The sequence below is a fragment of the Python bivittatus genome, unplaced genomic scaffold, assembly GCF_059951505.1.
Source record: "Python bivittatus isolate LINGU-HERP-01145 unplaced genomic scaffold, Pbiv_v1 ctg000480_np1212, whole genome shotgun sequence".
NCBI classification, from domain to species: Eukaryota; Metazoa; Chordata; class Lepidosauria; order Squamata; family Pythonidae; genus Python; species Python bivittatus.
This window is the reverse complement of record NW_028277075.1, coordinates 41,845,975-41,872,746: the sequence shown is the minus strand read 5'-3', so window position 1 is coordinate 41,872,746 and position 26,772 is coordinate 41,845,975. Positions and strand designations below refer to the sequence as shown.

At 38.4% G+C, this 26,772-nt stretch overlaps 1 protein-coding gene across 2 annotated transcripts; it reads right to left on the bottom strand.

Moving 5' to 3' along the window:
* Positions 1-2,183: 2,183 nt before the first annotated feature.
* Positions 2,184-26,772, bottom strand: LOC103049174 (actin, gamma-enteric smooth muscle). Of its 2 annotated transcripts, none has more exons than XM_088145792.1 (9): positions 26,653-26,772; positions 22,379-22,552; positions 19,957-20,085; positions 16,264-16,374; positions 14,159-14,243; positions 8,776-8,937; positions 6,703-6,894; positions 6,031-6,212; positions 2,184-3,349 (listed from the first exon to the last, which is right to left on the bottom strand). In XM_088145792.1, exons 2-9 carry the CDS (start codon positions 22,505-22,507, stop codon positions 3,206-3,208), a joined length of 1,134 nt encoding a protein of 377 aa, XP_088001918.1. In that variant the 5' UTR covers positions 22,508-22,552; positions 26,653-26,772; the 3' UTR covers positions 2,184-3,205. The 2 variants fall into 2 exon arrangements, with proteins under 2 accessions (XP_088001918.1, XP_088001919.1); XM_088145793.1 differs by having other exon boundaries at positions 22,379-22,521; positions 26,653-26,764.

Below are 26,772 nucleotides of genomic sequence, written 5' to 3'. Positions count from 1 at the left end.
ACCTTCATAACTTTGAATTGTCACTGAACGAGTGATTGGTACGCAAGGACTACTACCCCTCACATGTATTGAAGCAGAAATGATGGTAGTTCTAGTCCAAAATATTTCCGCCAGATTGTGGAAAGCTGTTGTAATTCACTGTGTATAAACTTTACAACAACAGCCATACTAATTTGAAAAGGGGGTTACAACCTGAGTTCTTTAGGTCAGAATGAAGATTACCATAAATTACACTTTAGCTGTAAACAAACAGGTGTTTCTTTCCCCTTGTGGGGTCAGGCTATTGAACCTTTCCCACTGCCTATGTGATGCATGTTGGATACATTATACATGCCCACCAAACTGTTTCCTTTAGGGTGCAGAATAGAGGAGCAATCACCTGGTGTCCCACTTTCCCTCTCTATTCTGCCGCCGTTATGTACATAAAAGGGTTAAGACTGGAACAACTAAAGATATTCTCTATGGGACTCTCCATGCTAATTACCGACATATTGTTTCCTGTAGCTCTGGAACCTTCTGTGTCTTTTGATATAGATAGATAATGTGGATTGGTGTTGTTAAAAACTTTGCCTTTTTTATTTCTTACATGTTCTTCATGCCTCTTCTCACTGCTTTTACCTGACTTTTGTCTGTATTTTCAGTTTTCATGTTCCCCAATATTTACTGAATAAACATCAAGCTTTTTTTTTTTTTCCTAGCTGAACTAAGCGGCATGTGTACTTGCTCTGATCTGGATCTCAGGTGTGACTGGGAGTTTGCTGGATGCAAGCTAAACTGGAAATTACCTGTAGTAATTTTCCAACAGTGAGAACTGAATCAGATAGGTACACCTTGGTGATAAAAAGTTACGGCTTGCAAGTTCATTTTTCTCATTCTCTCATTTCCCTTCACTTTGGTTTGCTACAAATTTCACCTCAAAATAGTTCTTCATTAGCATTCTTTGACTGTATCTAAATGATTTTCATAAACAGATTAAGTTAGACTATTCTGATTGCTTAATTATACCTATTTAATAATGCCGCCGTTATGTACATAAAAGGGTTAAGACTGGAACCTTAGCTTTGCAATTAATGCAAGTCACATTAGCATTACATAGCTAATTATATGCTCATTAAAGATAGCAATCATTATAATAAAATATTTTGAAATATTATTTTTATTTATAAGTTTTAATTTTTGCCTAACAAAAACAGCAGCAGAATTAAAACCCACAGAAACTGCAATCCCATATACCCTTGCATGGGAGTAAGTCCTCTTGAATTTAATAGGACTTAGATCTGAGCAGGTAGGTATGTGCTGGATTGCACTACAAGTTGCTCAAAGCACTAAGGGACTGGAAAGGGGAATAGAACATTCTGCATGAATGCATTCAACCCTGCATGAAGACCATATGACTAAAATTGGTTGTATGATTTAGCCCATTTTTTAAGGTTTCAGGATAACTTTAAAGGTTGAAATAATGGAACTAGTGTCTTCTGAGAGCCTCATTTCTAAAAGCCACCAAAATAGTCCCAAAGGGTCCCCCAATCAACTTCTCTCTAGGTTTCAAGATGGTTTTAAAAGTAAGAATGGAAACCATTATCCTCTAGAAGACTTTCATGTCTTATTCTCATCCAAAGACAAAAGAACAAAATTTAAAAGAAGGCTTAAAAAATTCAGCTATGTCCATTTTGGTGACTTCCCAGCATAATTTCTTGCAGTCCTCCAGTGATCAAGAGGTTGAGTTGCAATCTCCACCCTTCAATGCTCCGTGTGTTAGATGAATTTACCAGGTCCTTATGATGGCACCCCAAAGCAAAAATGTAAAGTTCCAAGATTCTAATATGCATCCCTGCAGAAAGGACACCAGAAACTGAACAGCTTTGTATCATATTGAAGGCCTGCATGATGCAGCGCCAGTGTGGGGAATGTGTTGCTCTCCAAATATTGCTGAAATATAGCTCTCAGAAGCATCATCCTATATGACCAATCTTGAAGTTGCTGGGATTTGTAATATCTGGGCAACATATGGGAATTCATGTTCCCATTCCTGCTGTACTAGTTATCATGCTAGTCTAGGACTAAAGAGAACCTCTGCCCAGCTGTAACATTTGACTTTCTTAGAAGAGTCCTATCCTAAGAATCTTCCTTCTTGGAGGAAGAGTAGTATAAAAGTTCAGTGCAAAAACATGTAACAAACTATCTTATTTGAAAAACGTATTTATTCTTACTGAATTCCTTGGGAGTTTGTGTTTTTTGGGGGGCTGACATTTCCTGAGCAGGAGCTCTAATTTGACTGTTCAGTTCAAAGAGATCAGAAGTGCAAGGAAAAAATAAATTACAGCTACTGATAATTTTAAGCATAAACACATCACTGATTGGGCTAGTCATAATTTAAGATATGACTGAGATGAAATACTGTCCTCCAAAATCATTCTCAATTTCTGTATCCATTGTGTCAAGACAGACATTCACATAAATAATAGAAATGCCAATTGCAATCATTAGACTGGAAACAAGAAGTCTAAAATTTGGTTGCTTCATTCATTTCCAAAATCACAAATCCCAAGAAGTATGTTCCTTCAGCCGGCAGGAGATAGGAAGATGGTGATACCAGAGCTATCTCTCTGTAGTGATTTCTCTAAGCAAGCAGTTTCAGTTTGATACAGAAGTCATTAATTATTGTTAATTTCCTGACATTTTTCTCCTCAATGGCCAGATGTTTGCAAGCATTCCATTATGTCATAGCAGCTTAACTATGATTGTCCCCACCCCAACCCCTGTTGCTCTTGGGCAAGTCATCTGATCTCAGCCCAGTTCATAGGCTTTTATGAATAATCACTGAAATTCTCTCTGAAAAGCTATATAGCTAAATTCTTCATGTATGAGCAAATGTTGGTGCACTTATTCTTCCCTTCTGTTACAAAGTATAAAATACTGAATTCGCTGTCCAAAAGTGGTGGGAAAATTCTGAATCCACATTATTTTCTTGGAAAAAGAGTTTGAAGAAATAGTTTTCCAATTGCCATTGTTCTCCTTTGCTTGTTACTGGAATGCAAAACCTGATGCATATTTTAGGCACCCAGGAAACAACATTTAATTAACTGACAAAATCATTTATTATATGTTTAGAAGAGTGGGAAAAACTTAAAATACGCCCTCTCTCCCTAAGAAACTCTATAGTGAGAAATCACAAGGGATCCCTTATAGTAAATCGTAAGCATACTCAAAAGCATTTGCGATGGACAATAGAAGGACCAGCTTCTTCATATTCATCTTTGCTGATCCACATTTGCTGGAAAGTTGACAGAGAAGCTAATATAGAGCCTCCAATCCAAACAGAATATTTACGTTCAGGAGGTGCAATCATCTAGAAGAAAGAAAAATAAAATAAGGGAATGAGTGCATAAATCTGTTGATGATATCGCTCATAATGATTAAAGAGACCTCTATTTCATTTATTCTTATTGTAGAAAATAGAGACAATACAGCATGGTTATAATGTCTACAATAATTACAAGGCTCTATGCAAATCAAGTCAATTGTTCAAAACAAACAATCGTTCATCTGCTTCATGACAAATTCCATGGTGGTTCTTTGCTTTATTTATCTTTATTTTTTAGTTCAGCTTAGACGGAGTGATTTATAGCCTGCTCAGGGAGGTCATATGATTGAAAAGCAGGCATATGCATACAAATCTGAGTCTAACATACCAATCATGCATGTGTTATTCAATAAGACTTTGGCCCTTTCTCCTGAGTGTTATGGCTTCTTCACAGTAACTCTTGAGATTACTGTATCATCCAGCCATTTCTATAAACAAACCATTCTAATGTTCTCTGGTTAAACTGCACCTGCACTCAGAAAATGACACAGAAAGCTCTGAACAATAGATAGCCATCTCCTGCCACTTCACTCAAGGAAGGAGCCAACAGGCTTGTAGTTTATCCTGTGATCCAAATATATTCCTATATGGCAAGAATGTAGGAAGGAAAGGAAGGAAATGGAAATCATATTTTAAGAGTCGAAAAGTCACTTTTTTTGAATTACTTCATTCTGCAGCAGAAAGTAGCCTTCCTTGAAAACAGTTTAAAACTAGGTAGAACATTTGCTAAATTCACGTATACCAGTGTCAAGAAAGGTAAGGTAAGAGATGAATAGCAAGTGAGGTGTGTAAATAAACTTTTCATTGTATCAAGAACATAATGTCTTATTGAGAATAAAATGACCTGTGGTTGGTAACAATCCATTGCTTATTTAAAAGATAAGTTATCACTGATATTTTAAAATGTGCTTTTCTGGGATAAGCACATTGCATCTGTCCAGCTGAGAAAGTGGCAATGAGAGAAAAAAGCAGGCCTTTTAATATCACACATCCTTTAATGCTATGTATCAGCAGTAATATTTTTGATTTGCTTAAGATGTTTTGGAGGGCTTTAGTTGGTTTGTGTGCTACGGAGGTGACATGTGGTTGTAATAGTTTGTTGGTAGTTTCTGAGACATTTCTGATGTATGGCAGTGTGATCCTTTTCATAGCTTGTGTTGGTTGTGTTGTAGTAGGTTGAGTGGTCAGGCACTTTTTGATAAAGTTACATGGATATCCATTTTGTTGGAAGATGTTGTATAGGTGGTCTGTTTCCTTTTTCTGCTGTTCTGGGTTGCTGCAATGCATTTGTGCTCATTTGAATAATGTTCTTACACAGCTCCTCTTGTGGGAGGTTGGGTTGTTACTTTGGTAATGGAGTACTGGATTAGTGTGAGTTGTCTTCTGATAGACTTGGGTTTCTAATTTGCTGTTGTTTCCTCTGCTGATGAGGATATCCACGAAGGGTAGCATGTTGTTGTTTTCTTCCTCTCTGGTGAATTTTATTCCTTTGAAGATGTTGTTGATGGTTTCATGTGTCTTCTCTAGTTGTTCCTTTTTTATTACAACAAAAATGTCATCTACATACCGGATCCATACTTTAGGTTGTATGTGTGGAAGTGCTATAGAGTCTAGGCGCTGCGTTACAATCTCTGCTATGAGTCCTGACAGTGGTGATCCCATGGGTGTGCCTCTGATTTGTTGGTATGTTTGTCCATCAAACTGAAAATCGGTAGTGAGGCAGAGGTTGATGAGGTCCATGATTCTGGGTATTTCGATCTGGGTGTATTTGGTTAGGTTGGGTGTGTTGTGTAGTACTGCTGACATGGATTCTTTCACTAGTTCTGGGTTTATGGATGTAAAGAGTGCTGTGACAGCAAATGAGGCCATAATTTCATCTTCATCTATGTGTACATCTTTGATTTTCTGAAGGTGCTGTAGTGAGGAGTTGATAGAATATTCACTCTTCTCTGTGAGATATACACATAATTTAAATTTATATGCCGCCCAACTCCCAACAACATATTAACATATTGGGAAGAAGTATATGGACAGCAGGCATACACATACTTCTTCCTAATGACATTTAACCTCTACATATGTTTTAGGTGATGCAGAAGGCAATATTCCATGTTTTAACAGTGATGCATCACTGAGTCTTCATAATGCAATTTTTTTTAATGTTGGGATCAATATAAATCTCTGTTACCTAGTTTAATAGATTTAAGGTGCCTTTGTTATATTCAGTCTATATCCACCTCTGTTAAATTCAGTTGAAATTGCTTAAGTCTAATGAGAAGGTTCTCTTAATTTCAAAAGGTAAAATTTGGTGGGGCAATCAGATCTGGGTGCAAACCTCCTGAAAATCACTAGATGGCAGCAAGAGTTGGCTTTTATGGATTGTGTTGCCGCCATCTAGTTGTCATCTGATTTTTTGCAGCCCAGATATGATAGCCCTAACAAGAGAATCTACTGTATGTCTTTGGTTCTGATTTCTATATCTTTGATATCTGCATCTTTCTTCATAAAACCTTTTACTTGAGCTGTATTTTGTTTCTTTGAACAGAAGCCAGATAATATCTGAAAATAGTACTCTTAAATCTTAAATTGCCTTTTTTTTTCTAGATAATACTTCAAGAATATATTATTAAGATATCTGTTAGATCAATATTAAACATAATATTTACTTTAATTTTCATAGTACTTGGAGCCAGTGCTGTAATTTCTTTTTGCATACGATCACCAATACCAGGATACATGGTAGTTCCTCCAGAAAGCACATTATTAGCATAAAGATCTTTACGGATATCAATATCACATTTCATTATGCTGTTATAAGTTGTTTCATGGACTCCAGCAGATTCCATTCCTGTAAAGAAATAAAATTAACTGATCAAGAATTTCAAGACAGACCACTTTCCTTTTTGTTTTTAAGTTGGTGGTAAATATAGATGAAGAATGTAACAGATGACTATATATCGTTTTATAATCTACTCCAGTTGTTCAGCCAAGTGTATGATTTTTAAGTGTAACACTTATCCAAACATCCAGGTTTTATTTATCAACCAGAACCTTATTCAAAAGTATCTGCTAACATGATTAACTGGCCACAGAATTTATATCCCAGCTGTCTACATGGATGTGTGCAAATAAACTTCTCCATCCCTTTTGTCCATCTGAGTAATCTACAAATACTCATGTCAACATAAGATCAGACCCAAAGGCATTTTTTATTTTTATTTTTTGAAAACTCTAGACCTTTAGCACACTTAAAACATACAGTAGTTGTGCACAACATAACTTCATCTTTGTTTAGGAGAGGCAGGCCACACAGATCAGAGGAACAAGTCCAGGCCTACCTATGAAGGATGGCTGGAAGAGAGTTTCAGGGCATCGAAACCTTTCATTGCCAATTGTGATGACTTGGCCATCTGGAAGTTCATAGCTCTTCTCCAAAGAAGATGAAGAAGCAGCAGTAGCCATTTCATTCTCAAAATCCAGAGCCACATAGCATAACTTTTCCTTAATATCTCGCACAATCTCACGCTCCGCTAAAAATAACCAAACAAACATAAAACAAGGAGGACAATTGAAAAAAGATTGAATAAGGGAATGAAGGGATTATTGTAATGTTAAAGAGGGAGAAGGGATAATGAGTTTGTTTGTAACTCTGTAAAGAAGAGCAGAAGTTCCTTCTTTAACTATGTTTTCTTTCTTTAACTGCATTCTCTTCTGAACTTTTTCTTTTCTCTTTTTCTCTTTTTCTTTCTTTTCCTTATATACTTCTGTATTTGTCTTTTACCTATGTAAAAACTTTTAATAAAAATTAATTTAAAAAAACATAAAACAAGGAGAGGTAAGATGACTCAGAAGGGCTCTTGATTAATTGTGATCAACTTTTCTTACTATGAGAAATCCCATATAGGATTCATTATATGATACTTATCCTTGACTGAACACAATTTGCTGTTGTACTGCATTGCTGGACTCTACTGGGTTCAATGAGACTTATCCCCACATACAGAGAAGATTGGAGCATTAATTTATGAAGTTATACGAAACATAATCAGACTATATTGTAATACTATTGTCATTAACATGAATAAAATATGAATAAAACCTATCAACCTATTTGTTGAAATTATTTAATAATCCCATGAAATTGTTATATAAAATAATATTTTTAAAATGAGTCTTTAAAGTAACATATGTAAATTAGCCTGAAATGATCAAATTGATTTTTAATTTTCAAATTATAGTTGACATTAATAGGTTTGCTAATATTACTATATACACACATTCTACCTGCCTTAAAAATTGATAAAAAGTGAATAAAGATTAATAATTTGTTTATTTATTTATTTATTTACTAAAAATAATTAACTGAGGTTCTCCAGGATTTTAAGCACTGTAATGATAACACATCTAGAGGATACGAGGTTGGAGAACTTTGACATAGTCAAACTTCACCATTAATCTAGAGTTTTTGTGCTTCTGTGACAAGAGTAAGCAGTTCTTAAGTACACTATAAAATAGCTTAAGCACCAAGTGCTAAAGTGTTTTGCCCTAATTCCTCAAGTATCAGCTTGGTGTTCTTTCAGAAACCATGAAAATGACTTGAGAGAGTAGGCTAATGTGATTACTTTAAAAACAGCAACGCTGAGCATTGAATTACTTGGAAACATTTCAATCACATAAAAGAATATCAGAAATCACTTTATAAGGTGGGTAAGCTTTAAAAATGAGATCCCACTTTTATTTTCTGTGGCTCATAATGGATAGCTGACAAATCTTGATCTGGGGCTGACCTATCATGCTATGTGTCAATAACACATGTTATTATTAGTGGTGGATCTCCTAAACGTCTAACATAATTTCAATTCCTTTCCTCATTTAACGTTTTTTTCTTCCAGGTTGAAGATGAGCGGCTCTTCAAGCCTTACCTCCCTCTGCGTGGACTAAGACAGGTTCCACTGGGTCAGCCTTGACATCTGATAACTGCATGGACATCTTGACCTGTCTCCCAGAATGGCCAAAGCACACTAGCTAGATCTTGTGGGGCTGAAGTTCAGGTTGTATGGATGAAGGTTAGACTAAATGGTGCTTTCAGAAAGCTGGTGCAGGGAAAGGGTGTTTGACAGGTTACCATTAGACATTTTTGCTTCAAGGTTTTGAGCTTGGATTTCACTTTACCAGACAATAGAAGGTACCTTGCTTTTTGGTTGTCAACCTCTTTTAAGTATTGAAATGAAAATGGTCATGAACAACTTTGGTTAATCTAAAACATAAACAGTGCTTAGGTTTTCCAGTGATATTGAGTTGATACAGATTAATGAAAACCTTATGATGAGAAAAGACAGGTAACACATTATGCTGTTTTTATGAGTGATACTATGACCAAACAAAGCAGGTTTAAGAAAAGTGCTGATTACCAGTAGTAACAAAAGAATATCCTCTCTCTGTAAGAATTTTCATGAGATAGTCAGTGAGATCTCTACCAGCCAGATCTAGTCTCATGATAGCATGTGGCAGGGCGTAGCCTTCATAGATAGGTACATTATGTGTCACACCATCTCCAGAGTCCAGAACTATTCCTAGGAAAGCAGGAACAAAGTGTCAATATTTTTCATTGTAGCCCTCACTCTTTACTTTTTAAAATCTTTCTCTCTGAAATGAAAGACTGCAGGCCTTTCCCCACTTGTGCCTAACCATGGCACAAACATAAGCTCAGAAAATCTGTTTTCTGCCATATTCCCATAACGTTGCTTTCATTTCATCCCCAGCCTACAAGGAAAACAGCTTTAAATCATCTTTAGGCATACTAGTATTAAAGTAATGTTACCCTCCACCCCAACCTGGTGTTATCCAAGAGCAACCTCAAGCTGTAAACATAAAATCTTTTATGCTTTGTCACCCATTTCCTTGGAGGTAAGTGAAGCAATTGGAAATGAGTAGGAAGAAAGACAACAGAGGCATACAGACATCAGCATATGGAGGAGCACATACCCCAAGATCTGGATGGTCCCAACCCTGCTCGCATTTCATACAACCTGATTCTTCCCTTGGGCTGGGTAAGCTCATCTTCAGGGACATGATTGTGTGGTTTATGAATAATTTTTAGTGGGATGTGTTGTTTTAATTATTCTTAAATATGTATGATTCTGTTTAATGGACTGTTAGCCACTCAGAGTTGCACAAGGAATGGTGGCCATATAAGTCAAATAAATAAACAACAGGACAATGCATTTCAAGTGGGTATGCTTTTCTGATTCAGGAATGGGTGAATGGCCCTTCAGTTCAGCACAGGGAAAAGGACCGGCAAGTAATCGTCTCCATTATCTCTATTCTAAGTGGATCTCTCCTTCTGCAGGAAAGGAAACTGCTGATCCGTAACAGCAGCAACTGCCTTCCCCAGAAACCTGAGTCAGAAATTGCATGGCATTATTCTCTTTAAACAGAGGCTGACAATAACAAACTTACATTTCAATAGCTTTACATTAAAAAAAAAACAATTTGGAAAGATTCCAAAACGTTGATGTATAAACATTTAGAGTGATCGTCAAACACAGACTTTTTTATGGAATAAAATAGCAACTTTTCCTAAGACCCTAATGTACAGAGAACCCAAGGGCATGGGATCAGAGAACAAATGAGGTCTGCTGCTGCAGTTACAAAGGACAGGATATGCCCTTCAAATATAGGCTATGCATCAAACCCTCAGGAACCACAGGCCCCAAAAATGTATTGATTTAGTTATTTAGGCCAAGTAGCAACTACTGACAGGTCTCTTTGCTGCTGCTAACAACCTTCGCCATTTCATAGAAGCCCCCTGGACTGGCAAGGTTTGCCAACAGCTGTCGCAGACCCAGTTGGTAGGGATGCTAGTTTGTCAGAAAATAAAACATCTTAAAAAGGGTTTCCCTGTTTCTATAGCTGCAAAACAGAGTATTCACGCCCTGGAGATAAGGAAACGATATTCCAAAGAATACGTGCAAATTAGTTGTCTCAGGAGAATATATTCAATATGTTGTTGTTGTTTAGTCATTAAGTCGTGTCCGACTCTTCGTGACCCCATGAACCATATTGCGCCAGGCCTTCCTGTCCTTCACTGAGTTTGCTCAGTTTCATGCTCATTGCTTCAGTGATGCTATCTAACCATCTCATCCTCTGCCGTCCTCTTCTCCTTTTGCCTTCAATCTTTCCCAGCATCAGGGTCTTCTCCAAAGAGATCTCTCTTCGCATTAGGTGACCAAAATATCTGAGCTTGAGCTTCATTATCGATCCTTCCAATGAGCAATCAGGGTTGATTTCCTTTAAGATTGACTGGTTTGACCTCCTAGCAGTCCAGGGGACTCTCAAGAGTCTTCTCCAGCACCACAGTTCAAAGGCATCAATTCTTCGGCGCTCAGCCTTTTTTATGGTCCAGCTCTCACAGCCATACATTACTACTGGAAAAACCATAGCTTTGACTATGCGGATCTTTGTCGGCAAGGTGACGTCTCTGCTTTTTAATATGCTATCTAGGTTTGCCATAGCTTTCCTCCCAAGGAGCAAGCGTCTTTTAATTTCATGGCTGCAGTCTCCATCTGCGGTGATCTTGGAGCCCAAATAAATGAAGTCTGTTACTGCTTCCATTTCTACCCCTTCTATTTGCCAGGAATTGATGGGTCCAGATGCCATGATCTTAGTTGTTTTAATGTTGAGTTTCAAGCCAGCTTTCGCACTCTCCTCTTTCACCCTCATCAAGAGGCTCTTTAGTTCTTCACTTTCTGCCATTAGGGTGGTATCATCTGCATATCTGAGGTTATTGATGATTCTCCCTGCAATCTTAATTCCGGCTTGTGATTCTTCCAGCCTGGCATTTCTCATGATGTACTCTGCATATAGGTTAAATAAGCAGGATGACAGTATGCAGCCTTGTCGTACTCCTTTCCCTATTTCGAACCAATTGGTTGTTCCATGACCGGTTCTAACTGTTGCTTCTTGGCCCGCATACAGATTTCTCAGGAGACAGGTAAGGTGGTCTGGTACTCCCATCTTTTTAAGAATTTGCCACAGTTTGTTGTGATCCACACAATCAAAGGCTTTTGCATAGTCAATGAAGCAGAAGTAGATATTTTTCTGGAACTCTCGTGCTTTCTCCATGATCCAGCGAATGTTGGCGATTTGATCCCTAGTTCCTCTGCCTCTTCGAAACCCAGCTTGTACATCCGGTAGTTCTCGGTTCATGTATTGCTGAAGCCTAGCTTGTAGGATTTTGAGCATAACTTTGCTAGCATGTGAAATGAGTGCAATAGTGCGATAGTTTGAGCATTCTTTGGCATTGCCCTTCTTTGGAATTGGAACGTAAACTGACCTTTTCCAATCCCATGGCCACTGTTGCGTTTTCCAAACTTGCTGGCATATTGAGTGCAGCACTTTAACACCATCATCTTTTAGTATTTTAAATAACTCAGCTGGAATACTGTCATCTCCACTAGCTTTGTTGTTAGCAATGCTTCCTAAGGCCCACTTGACTTCACTCTCTAGGATGTCTGGCTCAAGGTCAGTGATCACACCAGCGTGGACATCAGGGACATTAAGATCTTTCTTGTATAGTTCTTCTGTGTATTCTTGCCACCTCTTCTTAATCTCTTCTGCTTCTGTTAGGTCCCTGCCTTTTTTGTCCTTTATCATGCCCATCTTTGCACTAAACGTTCCTTTCATATCTCCAATTTTCTTGTAGAAATCTCTAGTCTTCCCCATTCTATTGTTTTCCTCGATTTCTTTGCATTGTTCATTTAAGAAGGCCTTCTTATCTCTCCTTGCTATTCTCTGGAAATCTGCATTCAGTTGCTTATATCTTTCCCTTTCACCCTTGCTTTTCGCATTCCTTCTTTCCACAGCTATTTGTAAAGCCTCATCAGACAGCCATTTTGCTTTCTTGCATTTCTTTTTCTTTGGGATGGTTTTAGTTGCTGCCTCCTGTACAATGTTACGGACCTCCATCCATAGTTCTTCAGGCACTCTGTCTACCAAATCTAATCCTCTAAATCTATTCATCACCTTCACTGTGTACTCACAAGGAATATGATCTAAGTCATACCTGAGTGGTCTAGTGGTTTTCCCTACATTCTTCAATTTAAGCCTAAATTTTGCAGTAAGAAGCTCATGATCTGAGCCACAGTCAGCTCCTGGTCTTGTTTTTGCTGTCTGTATAGAGCTTCTCCATCTTTGGCTGCAAAGTATATAATCAATCTGGTTTCGGTATTGACCATCTGGTGATGTCCATGTGTAGAGTCGTCTCTTGTGTTGTTGGAAAAGAGTGTTTGCTATGATTAGCTTGTTCTCTTGACAGAACTCTATTAGCCTTTGCCCTGCTTCATTTCGTACTCCAAGGCCAAACTTGCCTGTTATTCCGATTACTCCTTGACTTCCTACTTTAGCATTCCAATCCCCTATCATGAAAAGGACATCTTTTTTTGGTGCTAGTTCTAGAAGGTATTGTAGGTCTTCATAGAAGCGGTCAACTTCAGCTTCTTTGGCATCAGTGGTTGGGGCATAGACTTGGATGACTGTGATATTGAATGGTTTGCCTTGGATACGCACTGAGATCATTCTGTCGTTTTTGAGGTTGTACCCCATTACTGCCTTTCCCACTCTCTTATTGACTATGAGTGCAACTCCATTTCTTCTAAGGGTTTCTTGCCCACAGTAGTAGATATAATGGTCACCCGAATTAAATTCACCCATTCCCGTCCATTTCAATTCGCTGATTCCCAAGATGTCGATGTTCAGTCTTGTCATCTCATGTTTGACCACATCCAGCTTGCCTTGGTTCATAGATCTTACATTCCAGGTACCTATACAATATTGTTCTTTACACCATCGGACCTTCTTTTCGCTTCCAGATACATCCACAGCTGAACGTCCTTTCGGCTTTGGCCCAGCCGCTTCACTCTTTCTGGAGCTACTTGGAATTGCCCTCCGCTCTTCCCCAGTAGCATATTGGACACCTTCCGACCTGAGGGGCTCATCTTCCGGCGTCATATCTTTTAGCCTTTTAACATTGTCCATGGGGTTTTCTTGGCAAGGATACTGGAGTGGGTTGCCATTTCCTTCTCCAGTGGACCACATTTTGTCAGAACTCTCTGTCATGACCTGTCCGTCTTGGGTGGCCCTGCACGGTATAGCTCATGGCTTCACTGAGTTACGCAAGCCCCTTCGCCATGAGAAGGCAGTGATCCATGAAGGGGTATTCAATATACCGGAATATAAAAATATAACATGTATGTAAAATTCCTCATAAAACTATATATAAGGACAACATATTTCTGTTTATCTTCATACATTAAATGATCTAAAGTAATCTCAGGCATAAATGATAGCATGCAATACTTTCCTACAGTCAAGTTAGCTGAGACACTCTACTATGTTCAAATACTTGGCATTTTTTTCATCCATGCTTCAGATTACTTTTCATATTTCAGTGTATAGATGAGGGCTTCTTAGTTATATATCATTACATGCAAGAATAGAGAGATTGCAATCTGACTGTGTTTAGCAGACAGTCCTGAGTTATTTTCTCATAAAGTTTGGTAGGATAAAAATTTATCATTGTACTGTGTATCAATGCTCAGTCCAGGAGAAAATGGAAGGTGATGCATTTATTCACTAGACCAGTGTTTCCCAACCTTAGCAACTTGAAGATGTCTGGACATCTTAACTCCCAGAGTTAAAGTCCAGACATCTTAAAGTCGCCAAGGTTGAGAAACACTGCACTAGACATACCAATGAAAAAAAAAAAAGGAAATAGAAACTACAATCCAGATTTACCAGTAGTTCGTCCAGATGCATACAAGGAGAGAACAGCTTGAATGGCCACATACATTGCTGGTACGTTGAATGTTTCAAACATTATCTGTAGATGAAAAGATTATTAGGAGCTCCAAATATGGAGAGAGAACAGCCACAATCCTATGCTAAGAAACAGGACCAGAAACAAAGTCTCTATTGCCTCCGAGCACACAACTTGGAACAATGGAATTAAGTTAAAGGAATGTAAATTCCAGCTAAAAGTTAAGGGGAAACATTCTAGCATTATGAGCAATCTGACAGTAGCACTAATTTCAAAGTGAGATGGGGAGCAACCTTGCACCAGTTGTGTTCTAGCGGAGGCTGGAGAGCCATCTAGCGGGGCTGCTTGCATTTGGATATCTGTACTGAAAGGGGATTGAATCAAGGCGACATGGCCCCTTCTAGCATGATGGTTGCATGAAATGAGGAACAGCCTGCTTTCCGAAGCATACTTAGGCAGCCGTGTTTGTCTACACTTTAATGGTTAAGATATCTGACATATCCACCAGAACAGATCAGTTTGCTATATTATATATGTAGTGGCAGGAATCATATGTACAACTTAGCCATAGTGTGATGGGGGGGAGGGAGCTTTATAGGGTGTTCAGACCACCCTATAAATTCTTAGTTGCTAAATCTTTATGAACATTGGCTTATTCTAACAATTCTAACAAACTTATTTTTTATTTGTTCCTTGTTTCTATGTATTCTTCTTTTTTGGAGCCACAATTACTTTGCTCATCTGCAAGTGTGAGACTAGGCTGAAGCTGCCATAACTAAAAGATGAAGCAGACACATAAGCAGAGAGGACAAAAGGCCAGGACTCTTGTCTAAAAGATCCTTTTGAGGAAGTAGATAAGAAGGAAACAAGTCGTTAAGGAAACAAAAGGAAAAATGTCACCTGAACCAGACAAAAGAAGTTGGGCCTGAACACATGGAAACTCCCCACCCCCGCAACCCCATCAACAGCTACCAGACTTGTAAATTAACAAGGCAAGAGTAGCTGCCAGTCTTGTGAATCAGCAAAGGACTTTGGGGGATGAAAGGGGTTCCTGAAGCCCGCCCACTCCTTGAGTCATCTTTAGAACCAGACCTGGCGGCTTCCATCCCTCTAGCTAGTGCCTGGCAGCCTAGTTGAGAAGGATGTGGGTAAGTGTGGATGAGTGTGTGTGTGTGCGTGTGTGGAAGAGCAAATGTACTTTGTAACCAGTAAAGTTTTGCTGTTACTTTAAATTCACTGGGTCTCCATGTATTTCAAAGAACCTGGTGTGCCTCAGTGTTCGGCTGAAACTGATTTGTGCATGCCCCTAATTACTTCCCGCCTGCTGCCCAGAGCTGTATCCTGTCTGTTCCAGCCGCACCTATCTGGAAAACCCAGGTAGAAAGCAAGGGGGGCTTACAAGATCTGCATGCCTCAACGGGGTGTGAGTATGTGAGTGACCATAAGCCAAACCTGGGAACACCTGTAACACAAGACTGACTCTGGCTTGTTTCTTGCTCTGTGGTTAAAACAATCTTTGCTTACTGTCAAGGGTGGGCACAGTCAGTGCTATGTAATAATGCTCACATATCAAACTGTGAAGCAAAAAGCAGTTCAACTCAGACAAGTAGGACATTAAAAACTTGCCTCATGCTAGGATTTAAATTAAGGAGGTTATGGCACAAACATGCTAAGATAAGTAAGACTAATCAAGAAAATAGAGACCCCCAATACTCCATTGTGGGAGGAAAAATGCTGGCAGTACCTTGCAAAAAAAAGGAGTCGGGAGCAGTTGCCGGTAAGCGCGAAAAACCGCGTGCACCCGAAAAGGGCGCAAAGCAACGGAAACCCCGCCTCCTGCGCTCGCCAGCTGGGCTCTTCTCTAGGAAGGAGGCTCTGGCAAACCACTTCCAAAACACTTGCCTTGAAAACTGCAAAAAGGACTCGTCCAAGCAGTCACTGCAGAGTCGGTAACGACTGAGCGCAGATTAAAAAAAAAAAGAAATACTCCATTGATGGCATATGATGAAATTACATTTCTGTGATTGTTAAATGATAGTTTTCTTGCTCCTACTTTGAGAAGAAACAATATTCAAATAATTACCTGAGTCATTTTCTCTCGGTTAGCCTTAGGATTTAAAGGAGCTTCTGTCAGCAGCACAGGATGCTCTTCTGGGGCAACACGTAGTTCATTGTAGAAAGAATGATGCCAAATCTAAAGATGGCAAACAATGTTGGGAGATGAACATTGTGTATTGAGAATGACCCTTAGACCAAAGTAAAAATGCAAAAAGGACTGAAAATGGGATTTCTCATGCACTTTTTTATTTGCACGGAGGAGTTCTATGTTCCTCTCTTAGGCTGATTCAACTTTACAAGAATGGCGCAGAACGGCATTCCATACGATTACATTGTACCGTTGTGGAGTTGCATGCTTAACTTTGTCCCACACCTGGAACATCCAGGCATTCAGTATCCAGAGCCTTCATCACATGAGCACTACGGATACTCCCACCACTCTGCCACTTCTACAAAAGGAAACTCTTTATGCAGCACTTTTCCTGCAGGCAGAATCAATGCACAATTCCCTACCAGGAAGATGTCACTTGAGTGACACCAGTGGGTAGGACATAAAAAAAACCTCATGAATGTTCAAGTTAATATCCCTATTTTAGAGGCAAATCCCTAATTTACTGACTTTGTGGTTGCTGGGAATTTTAATATAGGCATGTTTTCACGTAAGCTCTGGCAGCAAATGCTTCAGCTGTGCTTGAAAGGACTGTTGCAGAGACGTGGATCTGAGATTTTAAAAAAAAATTTACTGCTGCAAAATTTTTCATTACAAAGCCTTTCAGAATTTCCATAGTGAAAAAAGTTGCCCACGGGACTCAAGTGTGATATATTATATACTAAATCAAAGGCTTGTCATTCTATTCATATATAATGATTAAGTTCCCCCTATTTTGGTTCTGATTTTTTGGATTTTATGAGTGCTAAAGGGAAATAATTCAGTTTTCTACCAGCAATGGCATTTTCAAATGCTTAAAATTAAATGTAAGAGCTAAGAATGATTTCCCTTCTACGTGCTATGGAAGAACAATGAAGAACCCCACTGAAGTTTAATGAAATCATCAGAAGTAATGCCACATTCTTGTCCTTTCCCTTTTGGGCATTAGATTTGCTGGAGCTGTGGATACACAGACACTTACATGCCACCCTAAGTGGATGATTATTGGAGAATGGAAGAACCTAGATCTAGAGTTCATGACTTTGCATTTTATTTCTCACCACTCATTTAGCATGCCCATGCACCATGTGACAAGTAATCTGTATCTACTATAAGAAGTCTGGCCCCAACACACAAATATGTGTGCAGTGTTTCAGAGTTGTTGCAAACAGTTGTTCTGTCCTCACTGCTTCTTTTCATTCTTCGCATGTTATTGTCCTTCTACTACATTCTATGGGTATTGACTGCCTGAGATCAAAGTCTGTGAGAAAATAGTATTACAGAGGGGAATAGTAGGGAAATAGTAGAGTAGGGAGATAGTAGAGTAGGGCAAAGAAAAAAGCAAGATGGTTCAATTTGGGGGTGATAATTGGAAGAGAAGCAGGAACCCAGTTGTACCCAAATATAACCAGCTGAGGCCTTACCCATTGACACACTCTTGGATGCAACCACTCATTTCTATATATTTTCTTTCACAGTACTATCCTACATAGGTCCACTCTGCAGTAGAGCCCACTGACTGTAATGTCATTTTCTCCTGATCAAAAGGTATAAGATTGCAGCCTTTCATTCTGGTCTCAATTACACCATCTTGGTTTCTGCCTGTCTCCTGTGGTCTAACTGTAGCTTCTGTTTGCTCTAATGCATACGTCAGAAGTAAAATGTTATTTTATATTGCAAGTGGGATTCAGCAACAAAAGCATTTGCAAGTTGGGTATGCAAGTAAATAATTCAATTGCTTAAATAGTCAAACTGGCTACCACGGTATGGCTTTGCCAGTTAACAATGGCCAAATCATTTTTCCAGCATAAAGGTGATTTCTCTGTATTTCTTGTGGAAGGAAAAATATCTTTGGGGAGAAGGGTTTCTCCTTGCCCCGTATTTTTTGTAGGTGATGGTTACACCCATCCCCACTCCAGTCTCTTGTAACTAAACTACAGGCTTAGTTTCTAAGGTGGAGTAAGTTGCAGCTGAGGCAGTTAAAGGAAAGGGTGGAGTTGGGATTTCTTTGGAGCTCTGAAGAAGTTGGGCAGTTAATCCAAACACCCAATGAGGGGTGCATTAATTCTGGGATTATTTCTCTTTATGCTGAACTACTACAGAAAACTAGTAATTAAGTAGCCCAAAGTCTTCAGTTACCTTTTTCCAAGGAAAGCACTTTCACTTTTGGAACCTTCATACAATTATGTTGGGATAGGGTGAGATTGATGAGATGAACTTGTCATGGGCTGCATGTGAAAATTTAGCTATGGTGCCAGGTTTTGACTGGTTTTGTTTTGTTTTGGGTTTTAATACTTGTAGCTTTAATATTTTTTATTATATATAGAAGTTGTTTTATCTTTTGGTTGTGAGCCACCCAGAGTTTGGTACAAGATGGGTGGCCATATAAATGTTTTAAATAAAATAAAATAAGTAAATAAATAAATAAACTTTCACAGATTTCTGAACTTGGATGGAGAGGACAAAACAAAACTCAACCCTTGCCAATGAAGGCAGAGAAGGGACTGCTGGAGGACCCATGGGGCAAGAGATGAAGTGATGCTAGCTACTCTCCCTGCTTCTGAGCTTTTAATGATTTAGCATATTTGGATGAGCACAGCTGGGAATTTGAGGAGACAAAGCATTAAGCAACCACAGCAAAGAATGTATCACAGATGCTGCCTTTTAAACTTTAGAACTACTTGACAACACAGGAAATAGAAATGAAAGGGACAAGGGTGAATTACAGAGATGTAGTGGGAATAATTAGGGCTGTGTTCTGAATAGGATCAAATGAAGTGCTGCATGTCATTTATGGAAAAACCATGCTACCATCTAGAGGATGCAGTATGTAATTCCACTCCCCCCCCCCCCATCCTCAAAGAAAGCAGAAGCACAGGAGGTCTCAGAATCTTTCGGCTAAAAAGGCAACGAAGAAAGGATGAGGCAGGTTCTGAAGGCAAGTGGGGAGAAAACTAAGAAATTCCCATCATAGCCCATCAGTGCTCTGGAGTGCTTAGATATGAACCTGCATGTGAAAACCAAGTCTCTAAGCCTCTTCTAAGCTTCTGCTAAAGCAGTGACATTGAAGCAAGCAAGCAAACAAACAAAAAACCTTATGCCAGAGCAGAGCACACATTCAGTCTGGAACTCTATAAAAGCTTCAGTATGGAAGCAACAACTGAGCTATGCTTATGGCTATTCCCTATCTTACATATGCGCTGCCTCTTCTACACAGGACCTTGCTTCTTCACAGAGCAAAAATATAAGCAAACATAATGTGTACTTCTGTACACTTAGCATCTCCAGCTTCTTCACACAGATGGGCCTGTGATGATCTTGTGACACAGATGAGTTATGTGTGAATAACATAACCACAAACAGCATGATCTCATGGGAAAAAGGCAAGGAGACCCATGGCTCCCAGTTGTTTTGGGGCAGAAAGGGAAACTGTTCCCAAGCTTATACTGTACATAAAGAAACTCTCTGGTTGGTCCCAGTGGAGGAGAATTAGCAATCTCATTGGTGAAGGTGTTATTACTTGACATTTTCAAAAGCAGCAAATCATAGGTAGTCACAAAAAGCACTCACCTTTTCCATGTCATCCCAGTTTGTGATAATACCATGCTCAATAGGATATTTCAGGGTCAGAATTCCTCGTTTACTTTGTGCTTCGTCCCCAACATAGCTGTCTTTCTGGCCCATCCCTACCATAACCCCCTGCAAAATTTAGTAATCAAAGGAAAACATTGCCATCAACAGTGTATCACAAACATTCACATAGATTAACTATCCTCTGCTATAGTTCATCATCAATATCATCATCAATAATAAGAGGGGTACATTCTTCTACTCTGGTTCAGCCTGTGTCTTTGGCAGTTCCACACAATCCCTTTCATTGTTTCCTTTGCATAGACAAGTCAGCCTCTCTCTTTCTAAAGCAGGCATCCATAACACCTAGACAATAATATTACAAAACCACTGATAATCACACATTACATAGGCTATATTCAGAGGTATGCTTATGACAGATGATCAGTCATTGTGAATCTACAGGTAGTCCTCATTTAATGTTCACTCATTCAGCGACCGTTCAAAGTTACGACAGTGCTGAATGAGGGGTGCTTACAATGGATCCTCATAATTGTGGCCATCGCAGCATCCCTGTGCTCACATGCTCACAATCCAGGCACTCGGAAGCCAGCTCACAATTACAACATCACAGTGCACCAGTCACATGATCACCATTTGTGACCTTCACTGCTGGTTCCAACAAGTAAAGTCAATGGGGAAGCTGGCAGGAGATTGCAAAGGGTGATCGCATGACCGCGGGATGCTGCAACTATGCAGGATTCACCTAGTAACAGCAACTGAGACTGCCAGAACTGCCATCATAAGCCAGTGTGGTCATGTGACATCGCACCTTACAGCTGTGATGCTTAGCAATGGACATTGCACCTTACAACTGTGTTGCTTAGCAACGGACATTGCACCTTACGACTGTGTTGCTTAGCAACGGAGTTCCTGGTCTCAATTATTGTTGGTAAGTGAGGACTACCTGTACTACATTGTGTCGCACCATATGAATACAAATTCCAAAGGATTTGGATTTGAAACTTTCAATTTTCAACATTTGGTTTACTTCAGTGGGAAAGGATGACCTGCTACATCATACATTTACTGGTACTTCTTTCCAAGCAAGGGGACTACAGCTGCTGCAATTATATACACACTTGTCTGGAAGAAGTTCCATGGAGGATTGTGCACTGCACTGCTAAATAAGCATGTAAGATTGTTCTGTAACTCTCCCATTAAAATCAACAAGACTTAATGTTTAATTATGCCCAAATTCTATGCCATACTTCAAACACTCCACAGCAGCTCTCATCAAAAAGTGATTTACTTTCCAATTATTCTATCTTTGCTTTTGATACACATTGTCTGGCACTTAGAATTGCTAAGTCTATTTTGCTCTCTTTAGCCTTCATTTTAAAATACTGATTTATTTGTTGTTGTGATCTATTTCTTATTCTTTTTATAAAACTAGATTGATTACATGGAAAATATTGAACTGCAAGACATAAGAAACAATTCTGTAATTATACCATATTTGTAAACTACATTATATAGTATAACAGAATTTAATAACTTTTTTTTAATGCACATTCTAAGGATTAACATGCAGGTGTGAAACCTTGCAGACCATGCATAGAGTGAATCTCACATTTGGAAAAGTGTATTTAATCTGTAAATTTTATTCTATTCCTTACAGGCTGCCCTAATCAGTTGATTGCAAGTGACTTACATTGCCCTTATTTATCTTAGATGGTCAGTAATGACTCTCCTATGTTTTATATAATCTGATAATTAATATGCAATATTGCAAACATCAAAAAATTAAACAGTATTTTATTCTAAAATATTTTATATAAAAACCTATACCTATCACTAGGCAGCACAGCCATTTGCCTCAAGCGGCAGAGGCTGAGTAGGATAACCAGGGGTGTACACAGGGAAGGTAAAACAAAGTCAAGATGGGTGATAAAAGCCCTGTGCTTTTTTATATGCATCACACATAACAACACATGTGAAAAAAGGGCAGGGCTTCAGTCTTGCAGTTATGGCCACCATCGTGATCCTCCTGTGGATGCCCCTTGTAATGGCAACTTCCTTGCTGTTCCTCTGAGTCTCCTGCCATTTTCTTCTATTCATGACAAGGTTTTGCTTGCCACTTTGTCTGTTCTAGTCCCCTAAATTGTCTGCTGTCCTCGGAAATAGTGGTGAAGCTATCCCATCATCTGGATTGAAGGGCAATTCAATTAAGAATCCACTAATTTCCTACATGGGAATGGGAGGTTTAAAAAAAAGCATTAGAACAATCCTATTTATACATTGCTGAAAAATCTTTAGTGGTTTTTGAGATGCACTCAAATCAAATACAATGACTTTTAAAACAGTAAGGACCAACTTACCACCAGTCTGCAGGGTTCTTACTTATATTATTAAAACTGACCTGGTGCCGAGGTCGCCCAACAATAGATGGAAAAACAGCCCGGGGAGCATCATCTCCTGCAAATCCAGCCTTACAAAGCCCAGAACCATTATCACAGACAAGGGCTGTGGTTTCCTCATCATCACCCATGACTCCTCACTCTCCTTTCAGCAAAAGCCAAGGGAAAAAATAGGTCTGGAGTTTTGGGAAATAATTTGAACTATCAAACAACATTTACACAAACAAGAAGTGAATCACATAATATAGCTTCTAATACATTCAGCCAATATATTCACAAATCAATTAATATAACAGCACTGATTATAATTGTGTTCAAGTGAAAATAACCTGAGAAGGAACAGGTGGTAAAATCTTTAGACTCACTGGTTTGCTTCTTAAGTGTTCCTCTTTCTGGCAATAGTTGAACTTAAACCTTTTCTTAAGATATTGATAATAAAAAACTCCATGAACAGAACTATTCACAGGATGTTTATGTGTGGGGTGAAAGAAATAACTTTTATTGTTCTTCCTGACCCCCTTTGTGCCCCTGAATATCTGTTCATGAGTTGGAGGCAGTGGTATGGAGATTGTAGGAGAAAGTGGACATCAATGAAAATGGATTCCACTCTTCTACCAGCAGAAGCTTTTATTAAATCAAAGATAGCCAGGAACTGATATTAAGAAGAACGAAGAGATAATTAAAAATGATGGTGAGAAAAAAATGTCTTGTGGTATGTATTATACAGGCAGCTGAATGGTTCAGGCAACACAGTTGGGTAAGATAAAGCAAAACATACAGAAGAATGATTAACAATGTAAATGACATCAAGAGCAAGCTTCAGGATGCAGGGAAAACAGAAGAAAAATAACTTCTCATAATTTTTCAAAGTTGCATGGATGTGCAGAGATAGAGTAACATTACAACAAGGGACTTATTTCTAGACTTCAAGCATGTCCAGTTTAAAGACTGTACATTTTCATGCATACAAATCTTTTCATAACATCCTCTGCATTACCAAAAATCTTGGAAGGTTTTCAGTCGTAGAAACATATCCATCTGAGGCACAACTGTACATTCTTAGATGCTATACATATATTTTGCTAATCTTAGGCTCTGCTTATTCGTGCATTCTGAGCACAAAGCTACAGATTTTTTACATTCTACTAGGTAAACAGCTGGGAATAGGCGAGATGGCAATGGATACACTCAAATCTAGTTGCCACTTCTAGGGGATTCACAATGTTAAAAGGATTCCCATACAACTCTACACTGTTGACTGTTGAGTAAAAAAAACATTGAGCAAAAAAGTCAGCTCCATTTCACATATTACAGCTTAAGAGCATGCGGTAACCCCATTGACATGTCTGTACAGCTGCCTAGCCAGACATCCCTTAGATGTGTATGTATTACTGTGTAATCTTTTCAAGGTGTAATCTTTTCAAACATGATGATATGCATCTATCAAATTCTCCCTTGAGAAATGTCAAATTGAGGGTCTTAACTCTAGTGCATCCCTCAGTAACAGTAGGAATTTGGGCAAGTTAACATACGGTGGGGGAATTCACTCCTGCTTCGAATGGAGCGATTCAGCAAGTCTTCTATGGGACACAGCAATATCTGTTAGAACAATAGGGGAGAAGTAATCTCTTTCCTAATCAAATTTACTCCCCACTATCTTTTATTCACAGATAGAAAGTGGGGGTGGGGAGAGGTAAGGAGAGATTTGCCTGGAGAAAATATTGAAATCTTCCTCTCTACTTTTCTGGTTAACTCTGCAGCCTTCAAACAAGGCTTGTGATTGAAAGTGTTGTCAGAGTCTTGCTACAGGACCTACTCATACTTGATACTAATATATTGAGCACATAGTAGCAGGAGAATCCTATATACACATCTTATATGGATGCCTAATATCTCCATCTACAACATCCTTCTTCAGTAACTAGATTCTGGGAGGTGGGTCTAGTGAGCAGTGCTATTTTTTCCCCCTCATATGGAGACATCCTTATGTAATTAACACATGAAAGGGACTTGTGTCTTACATTATGTTCGATTTGTGCATAAAGCAAGTACATTTCTTGAAACTAGTCTGCAACACCATGTTCCCCACCCACCCAAATTATCCCCATGATATAAACAATCTCAGCAGGAAAGATCTAAAAATAGATCCTCTCTGGAAAGCTTCAGAAAGCTTTGGTTAATTCTTTGAAATGGCAGCCGTTCCCGCTAAGTGCTCACTTACAAGAACTATTCTGTATCTGTGAACTGTGAACCCTTATCAAAAGAACTGTTCTAGGAAGTGGAGTGAGATAGGACCAGGTTTATTTACCATAAACAACCAGTACAATGGACTTCTCTTGAGATTCTGAAGTTCAACTGTAAGGCTAGGTACTCTTCCCTTCACTTATGCTGGTACTGTATTGATAATCAAGATGATGTAGGAAAAGGAGAAATATTCCTAAGTTTTCCTCTGGAAATAGAAATCCATGTCCACATGTACCTAAATCACTGCTGAAACCATTTTTTTTCCGTTCATCTTGCAATGGAGGCATTGTTCAATGAAACTTGGAGTACGTGTCAGAAGCCATTAGTCCAGCATATTCTATGGATTCTTACTGCATCTCTGAGAGTTAGACTTACTGAATTGCACAAGAGCAATATCACATTGCATAACACACTGGTCTTGTTGCAGGTATTTATTCCTAATAATCTTCCCCCCTTTTTTAAGAAGACAGCCATCCAATAAGGTTCAAGACCTCAAAGAAAGCCAGGCTTAGTCAGACCTAAAATTATGTCAGAAGAGGGATTCAAGTAAGTAGAAAGATCTCCCAGAGATTAAAAAAACATTAATTTTCCAAATCAATGTTCATCAGTGAAGGGCATATTACAGTTTATGCAGCTAGTCCCAGAGCAAAACTTTCTTTTGCAAAACCTTTTTTTCTAAAACCAGTGGAGGTAAATGTAGAAAATCCTACTCAAATGAAACTTTCTATCTGGAATAAATCAAAGGTGATTTAGTAAGACTGACAAAGTGTGAATCTTCCATTTTCTTTAAAGTGTGGGGCAATTAGCTATAGTGGAAAGAAAATAAAAACTTGATGCACTGAAATCTGTTTTTCTGAAATGTATTTATAGTTCAGAGGATGTTAATCAATCAAAAACAAATGGATTTCTTCAGATGCCATATTTCAAGGCAGAGTCTTCTCCAATGTTGTATTTCTAGGCACACACACGTGGAATATATTTCACTGAAATCAAATATCACTGTTCCCATTAAAGAACGTGAACACACAAATTTCTGCTATGAACACTGGGGCTTCTATGTCATGAATATACATAGAAAACCTTTCTTAAGGTGCTAGCAATTCAAATTTTAATCTAGAAAACATGCATGCCATTTAGTAAATGACACCTTAATTTAAACTTAAATTTTTATGTCAGAGATATCTTATTTCAGTAACACACAATCTCCTCCAAACCTCTAAAACAAAAAAGGTGTGATCTTACTGAATTCTTAACAGAATGTTTTAAGTAAATTGCTACTGAAAATCTAGATTGCATTTATTTTTATAGACAAATTGAAGAACAGTTTATTTAGAGAAAATCCCTGAGACTGATTTTCTTATTTTCCAGCCAATTAAGATTGCTCTTACATGCACAAATAATTTAAAGATCTGACTGATGTACTTACAGAAGAATTAGAGCAGTTTTAGCAGTTTTACATTAACACATGCAGCAATGTACAGATATACAAAAACTAATTGTGTGCATAGAATTCAACTATCCACAGAGTGATGAGTAAAGCTACATTTTGCACACAAAAATATTTGACAGAAAGTAGAAATGTCAATATATTTATGTAAGGGATTCTGCCCCATTTTCCTTTTCCTATGTAGAATCACCCTTGAGTTAGCATATCACACAAAAAGCAGAGTTCTTAATATACAATGCTCTCAAATGAATACAAATATTCAGCTCTGATTCTGGGTAATGATGTAAGACAGTGTGAAATTGTCCCTATTCCAACATATAAAGTACTAAAACCAAGAGAAACATTCTAGCTACACTATTATAATGAGTTAAAAAGAACATCAAGAATATCAGCATAGCTTGAGTGCATTCTCTAAAATGGTTCAGTTACAAAATTCATCCAGACTATAGAAATTTAATGAAAATGTAATATACCTTTAATATATTTAAAATATATTAAAATGTGCTTTGATAGATCAGAAACTTTAAAAAATGAAATCAAATTTTCTTCTGTCAAATGTGAAAAAGTTATCTACCCAATACTTACCAACAAACACAAGGAGACAACAAAAATGCAAGAGCTCTCTTGGAACAAATGAAACGCTCTTACCTTCTGCTACAGTTATATATCAGCTTGTGGAATGGAGTACATAGACTACATAGGTCT

What these genes read in the sequence shown, in the direction of transcription:
- LOC103049174 (XM_088145792.1), bottom strand. Translation starts at nt 22,507, where the DNA reads ATGGGTGATGATGAGGAAACCACAGCCCTTGTCTGTGATAATGGTTCT. An exon ending in ACCGAGAGAAAATGACTCAG is followed by an intron (nt 14,244 to 16,263) that starts GTAATTATTTGA and finishes TTTCATCTACAG; the next exon opens with ATAATGTTTGAAACATTCAA. An exon ending in CTTCCAGCCATCCTTCATAG is followed by an intron (nt 6,213 to 6,702) that starts GTAGGCCTGGAC and finishes ATTTCTTTACAG; the next exon opens with GAATGGAATCTGCTGGAGTC.